General features: G+C 37.2%; 1 protein-coding gene across 1 annotated transcript in view; it reads right to left on the reverse strand.

Annotated features, from left to right (window-relative positions):
• Nucleotides 1-2,123: 2,123 nt before the first annotated feature.
• Nucleotides 2,124-14,493, reverse strand: part of LOC306889026 (contactin-associated protein-like 2) — an 86,281-nt gene continuing 73,911 nt past the window's right edge. Inside the window, exons 10-12 of the mRNA XM_079447681.1 lie at nucleotides 4,951-5,181; nucleotides 3,565-3,636; nucleotides 2,124-3,371 (exon numbers count right to left, since the gene is read on the reverse strand). Coding sequence (XP_079303807.1) covers nucleotides 3,172-3,371; nucleotides 3,565-3,636; nucleotides 4,951-5,181 — 503 coding nt within the window. The 3' untranslated portion in view covers nucleotides 2,124-3,171. The remainder of the gene's footprint in view (nucleotides 3,372-3,564; nucleotides 3,637-4,950; nucleotides 5,182-14,493) is intronic.

The raw sequence follows: 14,493 nt of genomic DNA on the forward strand, positions 1-14,493 counted from the left end.
GCGTCTTGCTGTTATGAAGGTTACCGAGTGTCTTCACCTTGGGGCAAAAACAAGATTGCATTCATCAAGGTCCTATGTTCTGGGCCTGATTTTTTAGCATGTTTCTCTTCTAAAATATCAGCAGTGTTCATTTGAGACATTTATGAACTGTGACTATACTCTTTTTATTGTGTTAATAGATCTTAAGCAGTGATGCATATAGCTAACTACTTTTTATTAATTTGCCCATTTATTTAGAAAGGACACATTTTACTTTCACATAAAAAACAAAAATCTATGTTTATCTTGTGATGTATCTCTCAATATTTTTGCTCTTTCCTAATAAATTATCATAACTTACTGGTACATTTTAACACACTTCCTAAACCATGGCAACAAAAACTGTTCTTGAGTTTTATAGATGTTGGTCTTAAAGTGAAACAGTCAAATTCTCTCTGGACATATAAAATATAAATATTAAGAAGTGTCTATAATAACAAAACGATGTAGGGCTATACTTTCTTGTTCTTACTTTGTTTCTTCAGTGTGTCATTGCAATGCGTTATTAACACAAAGACATCACTAAGTTTATTTTAATTATATTTACTATACACATTAAATAAGTTTAGATTTAAAGGTGATAATGTCGTCATTAAGAAAGTTTCCAACATTTCCTGGTGTTGTTTGCAACTATTCACCACAGAGTGGCAGTATTGAGTTTTACACGGATTAGAAGAGCTTTAGTGATCGTAAAAACAGTGCAGCCGTTTCAAAACATGTTCTTAAGCAATATTGTTAGGAGTAACCACATTTAACAAACAAAATTAATGAGCCACACGTTTCCACAAGAGCCAGTACATGACAAGCATTCAATTTTTACTGACACGGATGAAGAATTCTCTTATTTTGCATTCAGGCCACTCACAACAATGAGATGGATGAAAAAGGTCAGTACAAATATCTCACGTTAAACAGCCAGCTGAGAACTGCTATCAATATAAAAAGTATTATACTATCATTCCTGACCTGTCAACATCATAAAGTAAAAAATATTTTCTCAAGAGTAAATACAATTGTGGTAATTGTTTCACATACAGTGGTCATGCTGCCGTTGAAATAGTATGTTTAATACACAATGCAATCATATTATGGTATACTGAAGAGTAAATATATTGTTTACATTTATCACTCTTATATTTACTCATAAATAATACACATTTCAAAGGTTTCCTTAATTGTTGTGGTCAAAAACTGTTTTTTCATTTAATAAAAGCTCTATACATATGTCAATTGAGAGGCAGCTAACTGTGCATAGAAATATACAAGAAAGCTTTAGTCATTAGAAGAAAACAATCAATAAAGGAAAACATTATTTCACCTTCACAAAATCAATTAATACTGATAAGGTAAAACAAAGAAACCAAAAGAAGACAAATCAATTTGTTTTTCTGCCTCCAGCACAACATTCACATCATTTTCTCCATAAAACATTTTTAATGTTTGGGCTTTCCCTAATACACATATGAGACACAATGAAGGGCTATGTCATCTACAAAATATCATCATAAAAATATATCTATTTCATTTATTGTGAATGTTAACTGACTAAACGTACAATTATACAAAACAATATCTAAACTCTTATTGTTAATGAGGGGTGAAGAATTGGATATTAAAATATGAAACTGTTCAAGGTCAATTATGTAAACATCAAAACTTAAATTCTCATGAATCTGCTATCCTTCATTATCCCCAAGCTTCCCTAAAAAGTAAATTTGCTTAAAATGTAAATATAAATACCAAAGTCAACTTCATGTTAAAGTATGTGTGTCCGTAATCTGATTGTGAACTCTTCAGAACCAAACCTTCTAATCCTTTACAGTATATGTATATATTTTATATCAAATAAAACATGAACTTTCAATAACACTTTATTATTCATCTGGACGTGTGCATCTGAATAAATTGGTAAACCCATTCATAACCCCATTAAGTGCTGACGAGTGCCTAATCTTTCATTGAGAGAATATAAATGACCTGTGTGTCTTGACAGAGATCTTATATACCTCGATATCACAAATAAACATCATTTCTAAATATCAGTTTTCTACATTCAATCTTAAAACCAGTCTGAGAACAATCATAATCTTTAGGTAAATTAACTTTTATTTCACATTTTATATTCGAAAGTAAATGATAATATACAAAAGCAAAATGAAAAATATTTTGACATGTCAACAGCAGTTTGACAAAATGCACGTCTTTAACGTAAACACAAGTGCACATGTTTAATAAATGCTTCAAATATTGTAGCATGTCTGCAAAATCAAAGGTCTCAGGAAGAACATTTGTAAAACACACTGCTAATCCTATGAACTTTCAGTCTACACTGCTCAGACAGGTGTGTCAATACATCTCAGTCATTTGATTTGTTGAGATTTTTAATTTGAAGTATAGGATAAAATAACAAATAGAAAGCTGATTGGCTCAATCTTAAAGGCACCTTGAATTAATTTGATTGGGTGTGAGTAATCCCACCCGCTTCATCTGCCACAACAAATGCTGATGATACATGTTTGGGTATTAATCTACCAGATACCACTATGCCATTGCTTTGACCGCACAACCTGCATAACTGAAAAATAGACAATAATTATATCTCAAAATAATCTTTATGCCATGATAAAGCCTTCAGTAAAACAAATGCTTGTGCAAATAGACAGTGTTGAATCGACCCAATTCTTGGTGCATGCTTCAATTTTCTCCTCTCAGTGGAATAATACTGATCATATAAAATATAATGTCATTTGAAATTAAATATCTCTCGTTTGTGCAATGAATGAGATAAACATATTCAAATAAAGCATTCTGAATTTACAGTCTGTCGAAAACATTTTCCACACAAGGATGTTTTGTAAGATAACCAAAAAAGGTTTCATTTAAACAAAGAATATTGGCAAACAATCATATATCTGTTAAAAAAAGAACACACGGTGAAATCCTTTATTAACATGTAATCCAGAGATTACACACTTAAAAACACAATAAAAAGAGACCAGCCAGTCACTATGTACAGAGCAGTTTCTCAAACTGGTGATGAGCTTGGTTCAAAAACGTAGATTTGATAATCAAAAAAAGATTCTGAAAGAGTTTATATAAACCAGCTCCTCATGTCAGATCAGAGCCGGCACATTATATGAACCATTCCTTCTTGCTTTCATCGATGGTCTCTGTGAAATTGGTGTCAGTGCCGATAATGGCCGCGTCGGCGGACTCGGACGACTCGGCTCCCTTGGCCTCATTGGTGTGGTAGGTGCCTTTATGGCGGAACATGTACCGGATCAGAAAAACCAGGGTACAGAGAATTGTGAAGATCACAACCGCAATGATTCCTGCAAGTTGAAGAATACATATGCCACGGTTGATATGTTGTTAGATTAAAAAATACTGTTGATCACGTTACCTAATGCATTAACTAATGTTAACAAATACAACCTTATTAAAAAGTGCAATAGAAAGCATTATTTATTTTTATTTTCTGTTGGTAGTAAAGGTAAATGATGACCCGTGTGTCTCAAATCTTACCTCCTATTATAGCTGAATTCCTATTAACCCCATCTGGTATGACTCTTTCCTCATTGAAGGGGAAATCCGCACCTACAGGATATTTATTATTAGGTAATTTTTTACTAGCCATTTGTAAAATGTAATATGCTCTTCAACATAACATTTACAAGGCAAATCAATTCCTGGAGTGAAACCATTCTTGTAGGTGTGATAGAGGATGAACACTACACAGAATTGCCAGTAAACAAAACCAAACAACAATTATAGCCTCTATTGCAATAAAAATCGAATCTTGTATCCAAGGGTATGTTTTGTTCAATAAAAAGCTTTCTGGAATGAGAACGTCCCCTGCATATAAATTATAAACACCATCTGCCTCACACTAGCTATAGCAAGAGCAAACTGGCGTCTTGCTAATGCTTAATGTTCATACTTTATTGCTTTTCCCAACAATACACTCATGAAGAACCGTCTAGCAAAATTACAAATATATACAGTACTTTTGAAGTTTAAGGATCTGATGGGCCATTTGTTCTGTCTTTCACCCCCTCGTACACACACACACACACACACACCAATGCTAATATAAATGAGTAGTTCACCTTGAAAATGAAAATTCTGTCATCATTTCTGTCATCAAGTGACCTCTTGTCACTTCAAACCTGTATGACGTCCTTTCTTCCACAGAACACAAAATAAGATATCTTGAAGAATGTTGTTAACAGCCATTCACTTGCATTGGTAACAATAGAAGTGAATGGAGGTGCTGTGCTGTTCCGTTACCAACATTTTTCTAAATATCTTCTTTTGTGTTCTGCAGAAGAAACGAAAAAGTCATCAAGGTTTGAAAAGACAAGGGGGCGTATAAATGATGACAGATTTTTCATTTTCAAGGTGAACTACTTACAGCTTAAGTGTATTGGGTTGTACAGAACAAATTTTGTCCATTAAGTGGACATTGACCATTCGCAGAATGGCAGGGTAACTGTAATGTCCTTCACTAGGTCTCACATTAAAGAAAATTGAAGGTCTGTTTACTCAGCCACAGTCGTGGCAACTAGTCTAATGGGAATACACTGGCAGAATCTAAAAAGTACTGTATTGAAGTTTTATTCAGTGTTTCTGTAGCATCTTTAAATCAAACTGAAAGGAATCCAATAACTGGAGCAGTTAAGAGGTAGTTTTCTGCAAAGGGACTTACATTTTTAGGGGACACATCTACAGTATTTGGGCAGTTTAATGCTTTGCTTTAAAAAGGGTGGGGAAATCAATAAGCTGGTATTTGAAATGAAACGTCCCTGCTGTTTTACTGCACTACAGGGAAATACTGCGGTATATATACTGCTGGAATGGTTACAGTACAAAGAAAACCCATTTCAGAGGCAAAGTAGATATTTAGCTCACCTGCATCTAGGTGCCACGGGTCAGTTGCAGCAGACATGGGTGGGATGGTGAGGGGTGAAGCTCCGCAGTTGGATTCCACTAGTTTACCCTGGTGTGTGACGGGTGCAGAACCACGGGACCTGAGGGCAGCTTTCAAAGGAGCAATGCTGTTGAACTGCACTCTAGACAGGCAGCCTACGAAGCCTGGGGTGTTGTATTTTTCTATAATCACTGGGTCGATGTGTCCGGTTTCTGCAAGCGAGACAAACAGGCACCCAAAGTAAGCGCAAGAGAATAACATGCATCTAAATGTTTGGAACATCAGCCAGAAATAGAAGATATTCAGAAAACTGATCCAAGCATTGTTCCGGGAAATGTATTCAGTTTCATTGAAGGCAGAGGACAAGATCAATGCATGTTCATGTATAATGTACATGCGGAGAAGGGCATTACGTTGGCACTGTATTATTAAACTCCTGAGGGGATGTGTTTGAGGCCCGGATGTTAGGTGGAGTCTCCAAAGTCCGTTACTGTGGTGAAATAACTGTATAGCTATGAATAACCAAACAAATCTTTGTAAATGATCTTTATACCCAAACACATATCAAGCGCATATAGTGCACAGCAAAAATATGTTTATTTATCAACATGGGTGTTAAAATTAACACTTTCCGGGTGAACATTCAGGTCCATCTTTGCTAGTGTTAAAACAACACTGACAAAAGTGTTTATTTTGAAAACACTTTGTTAGTGTTTTATTTTATCACTCAAGGTGTTGAGAAATTATTATACACACCTAACACTTTATAGTGATAAATCCCACTCACCCAGTGTATTTATTTAATGATGATGTAATGTTTAAATTAAAATACTTAAAATCATTATTAAAATAGTAATGTAATGAAATGTAAAACATAAACCTTTCTTAAAATGCACTATATAACAGTTGTTATCTTTCACTATTTCTTTTTTTCAGGCACACCTAGATATCTTGGCATCTCTGGAGTGCAGCAGCAGGTATCCACTGATCACACACAAGAGAATCCGACTGCTGCACATCACAGACTCAGCCTCTTTAAAGAAGCTGCAGCGTGAGCTAACTGCGGCAATCTCTCGTCTCACCACAGCCTGGGGTAAAGTACACACTACAAACTCTGCAGTAGAGCATTCCAAAAATCATAGTACTTTGAAGACACACAGCAGCAAGTCAATACAAAGGAAGCTTTATGTGGTGCATATGAATAAGTTTCAAAGAAATGTTGATGTTTGAAGCAGAGTTCTCAGACTCAAAATCTTCTGGTTTCAAAACACTAAGAATGGTGGTTTGTCATACAGACAACGACAAAAAATATTTTAAGTCATATTTTTCAGTTCCACACTCAAGCAAGTACAGTCTTTTGCCTTTTTACGGTGTTTGTGACACAGTGAATTGTAATTATTTGAAAATTCCAATTCATTTTCGAAATAATATAAAGGTTGCAAACAATTTGAATATACTACTACTGCTACTACTATTCATAATATTACATAATTAAACAATTCAACAAATTGCAGTTTCTAATTTGCTTCATTAAATAACCTTCAATGTTTATAGGCCTACATAAACAGCTGTTTTAGACACACATAATCAATGTTTAAACGGCCACAAAACAGAAATTTTTATTAATTTATATATAAATTTTTCACTGTTAGGCCTATATCATAAAGTATAATGAAATATAGACTAGGTTTGGAAATAAGCCAAAGCCAAAAAAGGACAAGAAAGCATTCAAAATTCTTGCACATTTTGTTGTGTTGGACTATTGAAATGATGCTGTGTTGAAATTTATACCAGTCTAGCTTAAGGTTAAATAAAATACTAGCAAATCTCACATGGGAATATGCACAAAGTAACTGTGCCCTATACTCTTCATAACCCCGGCATTTCATTAATAAAAAACAGAATAAACAGATTCTTAACTTATCTCCAACATCATCTTGTTAAAGATGATACACTTTTACCCGCCTGTCAGAGTAGTTTGTACTATCATTGAGCTATCCATGTCTTCAACACGCAAAATAAATACAGTCCGCAACCTGATAGCTGTTTTAGACATTATCTCATCGGCATCTCAAACCACAACATCAATGTTCTCCTGGACTGTTTTAGGGTCAGAGAAGGGTCTCTGCATTCAATAAAGAGTCCCTAATCCAGAATAAACCTACTAATAGACCACAAACATTAACATATTCAATATGGTTAACCTTTAGAAATCAATAAACCTCAATAAGATTTTTTGCCCATTGAAACAATCTTGCAGTCAATCTCACTGATAAAATCCCAGAAAGAAAGGAAAAGGGATAACGTCCTCATGAACGTGTGTTCATCTTGCACGCTCACTGGCACAGAGCCAGACAGAACACTTGTTAATTTTTTAGTAAGACGCGCATGAATTCCAATACAGAAAATCTGATCCGCCTCATGGGTCCGTTTTTCATGTGCAGCGACCGCATTAATAAAGAGACATAATCTCTGATCTATCTCTGAGGTTATGCCTTACAAAATGTGATACTGCTTTTGTTTAAATAATACACTATTAAATCAGAGAGGTATTTCAGCAAATTAGGTTAACGTTGGGTTTAAAAATTATTCTTGTCACATTCAGATCTAAATCGTTTTCTTTACGGTACAAGTATTGCGATAAGAAAGGGATACTGAGCACCTGCAGATCAACCAGAGGATTCTGGTTCATGCGTGTATGAAATATTATGTTCTGTTGTATAACGGTTGCACAGCCATGAAACGTGGCTGGAATATTCATGAGAACTGACTGATCGCTGTTGTAAATTCAGGTGGAAAGCTCTTGAGAGCTCTCTCTCGCCGAACCTTTCATGATGCACTGATTGCCAGGGCTGTGCAGCAATATTTGCACGATATTATCACTTGCTTAGTGCAAACGGGATTTTCATTACAAGGTTTTATCCCCTTGATCAAAATGTGATATTAAAGGCAGGCGGGCAAAATCCGACAATCTGCTTTTCTATTGAGACCAATGCAGACAAGAAAATGTTTTAAGAACGAGGATACAATTAAGATAACTTAATCTTACTGTCTTTATCCTGTGGGTCTCAGAAGGCACATGATGCTTCAAGTGAGGTGCATTGCTATAGGTTTAATCAGATTCAAGATCTCTCTCACATGAAAAAGGTTACAGTAGGATGACCTTCTAGTGGTGGTCCATTTGTCTCCCCCTACCTACTGTAGAGGTGCGTTCCATTTGGCCATAAATGGACTGCGAAGTGGACTTCACAGGGTGTTCCGCCTTCTTAAGTGAGATTCCAATCCAAAGGGAGTGAACGTGTTCAGTTCGAAGGGCACTGCGGACGGTGTAGGGAATCAGGGAACAACGAATAATCACTTCGCCGGAAGTGGAAAATCACCCAACTGGCATTGCCCGCCGCGTCACGAGTTTGCGTTTGCCTTTGCCTTTTGTACATTGTGAAAGTTAATTTAATTATAGTTAATTATATTAAATACTGTGGCTTACTTTTTGTAGCATTGTTATTATGTAGGCTACACACTTGAGAGCATTAATGTATTTATTTGTATTAAATTTTTATCGTGCAATTAAAAAGTAGTTATCATATTTTGCTATTATTATACAAACTAATGTAAAAGTGGTAAGCAGCAGCTGGTCTTTTCTATTATGTTATATTATTTACTTACAGGAATGTTTACGCACCACATAGGGAAAAAAGCGAGACGAAACCGACACAATCACGGTGCTTGACCAAACACAAATTTAGCGTTTAACATTTTTGTGTGTAACTTTAATGTGTCAGTATTTAAAATTGCCATTATTGAAGCCTATAATCTTTTAGTAAAAATGTGCATGATTCTCCGACTGCGAGTTAAACCAACAACAGATGCTGCATTGCACCCATCACCTGTGGCCAACTGCTGTCCACGCCTGTTACCGTTTTTTAACATGACTGAGAAACTCTAAATTTCTGAACTTACGGTTGTCAAGAATAGCAATGAACTGATTCTAGACAGTAAAGCCCACAAAAATTCTTTATAACATTCCACAGGCCAAGTTACACAAAGAATTGTTTAAATTAAGTAAAACTGCTATTTGAATAGCTCTGAATTCCTTTAACAGCTCTTTTGTTTCCGAGCTGCTAAACAATGTGATGAATTATTCAGAAGCAATAAGGTAAACACTGCTAGCCTGGTACACACCATTATTGCCCGGGAGAGAGAGACTGTGTGAAGTGAGCAGCGACAGAGGGGGGAAATTAGGGATTGAGGACTGTCTTTTGATGGATGGGCTGGGAAGATGGAGAGAAGGGGAGGGATGAAAGGGTTTCTATGGTAACAAATGGAAGCTGTCTGACAGAGGGAGGTGGGAAATCGACTGTGTAGAAAAAGTGATAATGTGAATTTCAATGACACGCTGACCACAAACACATCACAGGGTTGATGCATCTCTCTGTACTTATGGCAATCTTCGAATTTCTTTCTCTATTCATCTCTCTCTCCCTCTCTCTTGGGATGGTCTATTTGCAGAATGGGCAAGAAAAGGGGGAGGGGTCGACCATCAGATCTTGCTGCATGATGACCCATGTGCTAACAGACACAACAGCACCTGTCAGGCGGCACATGAAAACAGCATCCGAAACATGCGCCAAAGGCACTGAGTTTATCTAGGACACACAGCCACACAAAAGGGCAGAATAAAATGGAATAAATAAAGATGTGTTGAGTATAATTAGAAAGAAAAAGATGAACAGGTGAGTTAGAACAGATTTGCACACTGCACGTTTTCTTCTGTATTTGCTTGCTATATTCTATTCTACACTACCTGCATAACACACACACACACACACAATAAAAACACAATGCAGAAATCTGCTCAACAATTCAAAGTAAATGACCGTGAGCCATCACACTGACCCCTCTAATATCAAGTACATACGTGCGTCAGGAAGGTTATCTTTAAAATATATAAACACATGCACAGAGTCCTTTACTCTTAAACACAACATCAGCATCCTTAATACTGCCATACACAAACAAATATTACCTCGCCAGGCAAACGGTTGCTCTCAGATATATACGTCCTTCAAAATACCTGCCCTCTTCTCTGTCAAATTAATGCTCCACGCCGCAGATTCTTCTGCGTTCTGTCTGCGCTTGCGTGTGTGTATGTCTGCAGCTGGGGCTGAATGCTCACAGACTGCAGCTTCTATGCCGTTCCAGACACATTCATATCCTGGAACACCTGGAAAACTGGATCTCAATATTGCCTGGATCTGGATCACTCTCCACTGCTGCGCTGGTGATGTCAGTAAACCACGACGCAGCCCTGCTGGGCGATGACCGTGCCCAGAGCTGTGCAATGTTCATGGAATAGCCAATGACATCATCTGTTCAACAGGGCTTTGATGGAGGCCAGATTGACTAAATTGAGATCTGTTTTACAATTTTGTTGTCCTTACCACTCAAAGCCAAGATTTGATTCAAGATCATGAAATCCCAAACATTGCATCAGTAAAATGCAGCAAAATATTATTTGTAAGTTTTTCGTCCTGTAATATTTTTTTTACTGCATTTCAAAAATATGATTTCAAAAAATATATAACAGTAAACGTCTGTCAAACCACATGTTTATTGTGTTCATAAGGGAGGCTTTAGTCTAAAGGACCATGTAAATAAATTTTTGCAATGTTCACTTTGAGCTCTGTCTGTCAAATGTATTTGCCATTGAAGTATCAGCGTACAGCATCATACATCTAATATTATTGCTTCAGTAAATGACAGATTCCCTCAAGTCAGTATTACCACAAAGTCATTAAGTATTAATTATGAGAAGCCCCCTCAAACGCTGAAGAATAAAGCTGTGGATAACCTACAGATTTATAGCAGACTACACCCTCAAGGGACAATTTACATTAGAAAGGCGCACAAATGAATTCCTTTCGATGAGGGATAGTCTCATAAGCTTCCCTGAGGATTAAACACATTACAGTCAGTCTATCGTGCATTCTTAATGCATATAGCTGCTTATGTTTATAGACATCGTATGAACACAGCATCACATCACCGTGCTTCCCGGATTTAAAACAGTGAAACTATATTTTATTTTGCAAACATTAATCTGTGGTACTTCTATTGTAAACACATTGTCTGTATACACACACTGAGGTAAACATCGAATTCTTGACTGTACAATATCTGTGGTGTACCGTGGATTACAACAAAGATGTTAGGCTACACTGATATAGCCTACTTAGGTAAACAACCCAAAATATTTCTTTAAGCAGTCCATTGGAGAATTTTAACAAGGACACAGCATGTGGAAATATAATGAATCATCTCCTCACATGTGGAGATGGAGGTGTTCTTTTAATGGTAGATCAGACACCTTTCTTTAAACATCAGGGGCAGAATACATTAACGCCCTCGGAGTCTGTCACGACATTTTCTTTTAAAGATGTCTGGTTTCTTTGAGAAAAATAAGGGGAGTCTGACTCCCACCTGCAACGTTTGCTTTGAAAGCAACCAGCACGAACCCTCAGCTCCTGCTGAATCATTGCAATCTCATTTCTTGTGAGGTGAATACATAAGATATGATTTGGTTTCAGTAACTCAGGGATTTAAACCAATATAGTATCATTCATGCAATGGTTTATCAGCTGTGAACAAAACAATTGAGTGTCGAAGAGAATTCTGGGTAATCTATCTCCTTAGTGGGGTGCATAACACTCGACATCAGAATGGATGGAAAGTTTAAGGTGCCACATTAAAACATGCCAAATAAAATATATTATATTTAAATCATATCCTCTTTGTGGAGCTTTCTTCTCCTCCAAAACTTTTGGCTTCATTCTCCTGCAGTGTGAGCTTGTCAAAATTGTAAAATACACTTCAAAGGCGTCCTACATTCCTTCTAAAAATGTTTTTTCTTTCTGAATCTTGCTTTGTTTAATCTCATTTTGAAGAGCCATTTCACATTAGCAGATGATATCCGTCTCTTTTCGTTGATAAGCAATAACACTTTGAAGAAAATCCTTGACTAAAATACCAAAAACATTCAACACAGTAATTCTGCAATGGATAACTACTTTTAGCACTGGTGCAGCACCACCCAGACAGAACAAAGAGCAGCAATTTCAGCACTATTGTCCAGGGGTTCCCAAAGTAGGGGTCCCAAGTAGGGAACCGCATTAGTTTAGGTGCAGCACGTCGTTTTAACAGCACCACGATAAACATCCCCAGATGTGCACGCAGATTATTTTTCAGGCTTTAAGTTTAGGATATTTTTATTTGTTGAAAATAAACAATGATTAATATCGACCAAAGACAATGTAGGGAGGCCAGCAGGGGGAGAAGATTTGACCATCTATAGCAATATTTCATGGTTTATGTATAACAACAAGTAGAGTATAAAATAATATTATGTTCTTTTGTGTTGTCATTAAGAGCATGTCTGGATAGACCTGATACAGTACGTGCACAACGTTTGAAGCCTATAGGCTACTTTTTAATCACCTCCCAGGATAGTGGGGGTCTCGAGTCACTCGCACTGTTATTTTGGGGGTCATGGGCTGAAAAGTTTGGGAACTCCTGTGATAGTCCGCTGAAAAATCAGATCCAAACCTATCCAGGACAATGCATCTTGTGAGATAACACTGAGACGGGGAGAGCAATTGATAGGGGGGTGGGGCTGGATGTTGTGGTAGCACGGAACGCACTGCACCTCTCACTCCTTTTTGGGGGGGAATGAAGATCATCACAATCGAGCAGGATTTATAGTGGAGGTGTAGTAAGGGGTGACATGCAGAACATTTACAAGTCTGATGCAGTTTCCAGGGTCCATAAAGCACACAGCCATTTAATTAGCTTTATCTCATTTGCAATTACTGCAAATTCACATGGATCAGCGTGTGCTGAGTGGTTTGCCACTATATGTGATATTGATGGTCATTGTGCTTATTGAAGTTTAATGAATGTCTATCCTGACTGCTTGCACTGCAATGTATTCATGTTATATCACAAATAATGTTGAAGGAGTTACAGCATCATCTGAAAATTACAGCAATGGTGGATTAGAAGAATATGCACACAATTATTTGATAAAAAACACAAACAAATGTCTGCTACATTTTCTCCCTGCAGAGAATCATTTGGTCATCTGGCAATGAACATTGATTTCGGAAAAATCATTTTAGGTATTGACCAGATCAGTCTCCTAGACAAGAAAATGGCAGTGATAAGACAGACTAGTAGGCTGACTCCAGAACACAGAAGGGATAAAGAGAGACTGCATGTGGTTTCTGGAGAGCTCAAACCGCTATGTCATCAGCCTTTCTGCCAACAGCATATCCACTGACCAAAGTACTGCATACTCTGACACATTGCCAAAATGACTGCATCTGCAACATTATACTTGATGTGCTTGTGTGCGATATATGTATATTAATGTGTATAGTAATACAAATACTTGGCATTCTATTAACATACAGTATCTGTGAAGATTCCCAATAACAATTCAACAGCAACACTTATGTGAAACTGAACACTGCTTATCTAAAAACGTATATCAAAAGATTCACAAAACAACCCAATGTGGCGAGCAGGGCGTGACGAGAGCCGTGAGAGAAAGGCGCGAGGCCGGTCACGTGAGTGATAATGAGCGTCAGCTGTGCTTGCACCGGTCTCGCATCCCTCATGGAGGAGCTCCGGGAGCATAAGAGAGGAGCGACAGGAGAGTACTACGAGAGAGGACCAGGCCTGGCTTTTAGTTATGGTTTATTATGTTTGTGTGGCTGACTACCATAGTAGGAAATATTCCTGTTGCTTTCCAACATTCTTCAAAATATCTTCCTTTGTATTCAACAGCACAAACAATTTTATAAAGCAATTTTACATTATGGGGTGTACTGTTCCTGTAATACCTGACCAATAAGTGCACTCAATCACTCACATGCTCAGCTGCATTATGGAAAATTACAGTAATGTACACTATTCAGATACTGTACGTTATAAATACTGGTTATTATATTCATATTAGCATTAGCGTGGTACTAAAATGCTGGGGACACACCTACTATGAACCTGAGAGAAGACAAACACAGACACAATCACTGATTCCACATGCGTTGTACAGAGGGGAATAAACACTGCTTTATTATCTGAAAGAGTGAGCTCATAGGCAGAAGCCTTAATGTTGCTCTGATTTCCTAAAACGCAATTACAGTCCACAGACACAGAGAACCGCCTCAGCTCACTGTCCAATTAGACTGATTTATTAATACTTCTCAGAGAGAAACAAGCATCGGTTTCACTCGCAACTCACTGCAGTGAAACCCTGTATCCGTCAACAGAGGACAAAATCAGCAGTCAATGTTTCCCTGTCACAACGTTTTTTACTAGGTGTCCTAGTTATAGCTGATTTTTAGAACAAGCAGACGTGACTTATTTTGAGGTTGGCAGACCTTCCACGTGCTCCCAATAACATCATTAAATGCTCTAACGTTTGATCCATGAGGTTGGATGTAATAAATGTCCATCTTCTAAGT

Source organism: Barbatula barbatula (assembly GCF_947034865.1).
Source record: "Barbatula barbatula genome assembly, chromosome: 23".
In the NCBI taxonomy this organism is placed as follows: Eukaryota; Metazoa; Chordata; class Actinopteri; order Cypriniformes; family Nemacheilidae; genus Barbatula; species Barbatula barbatula.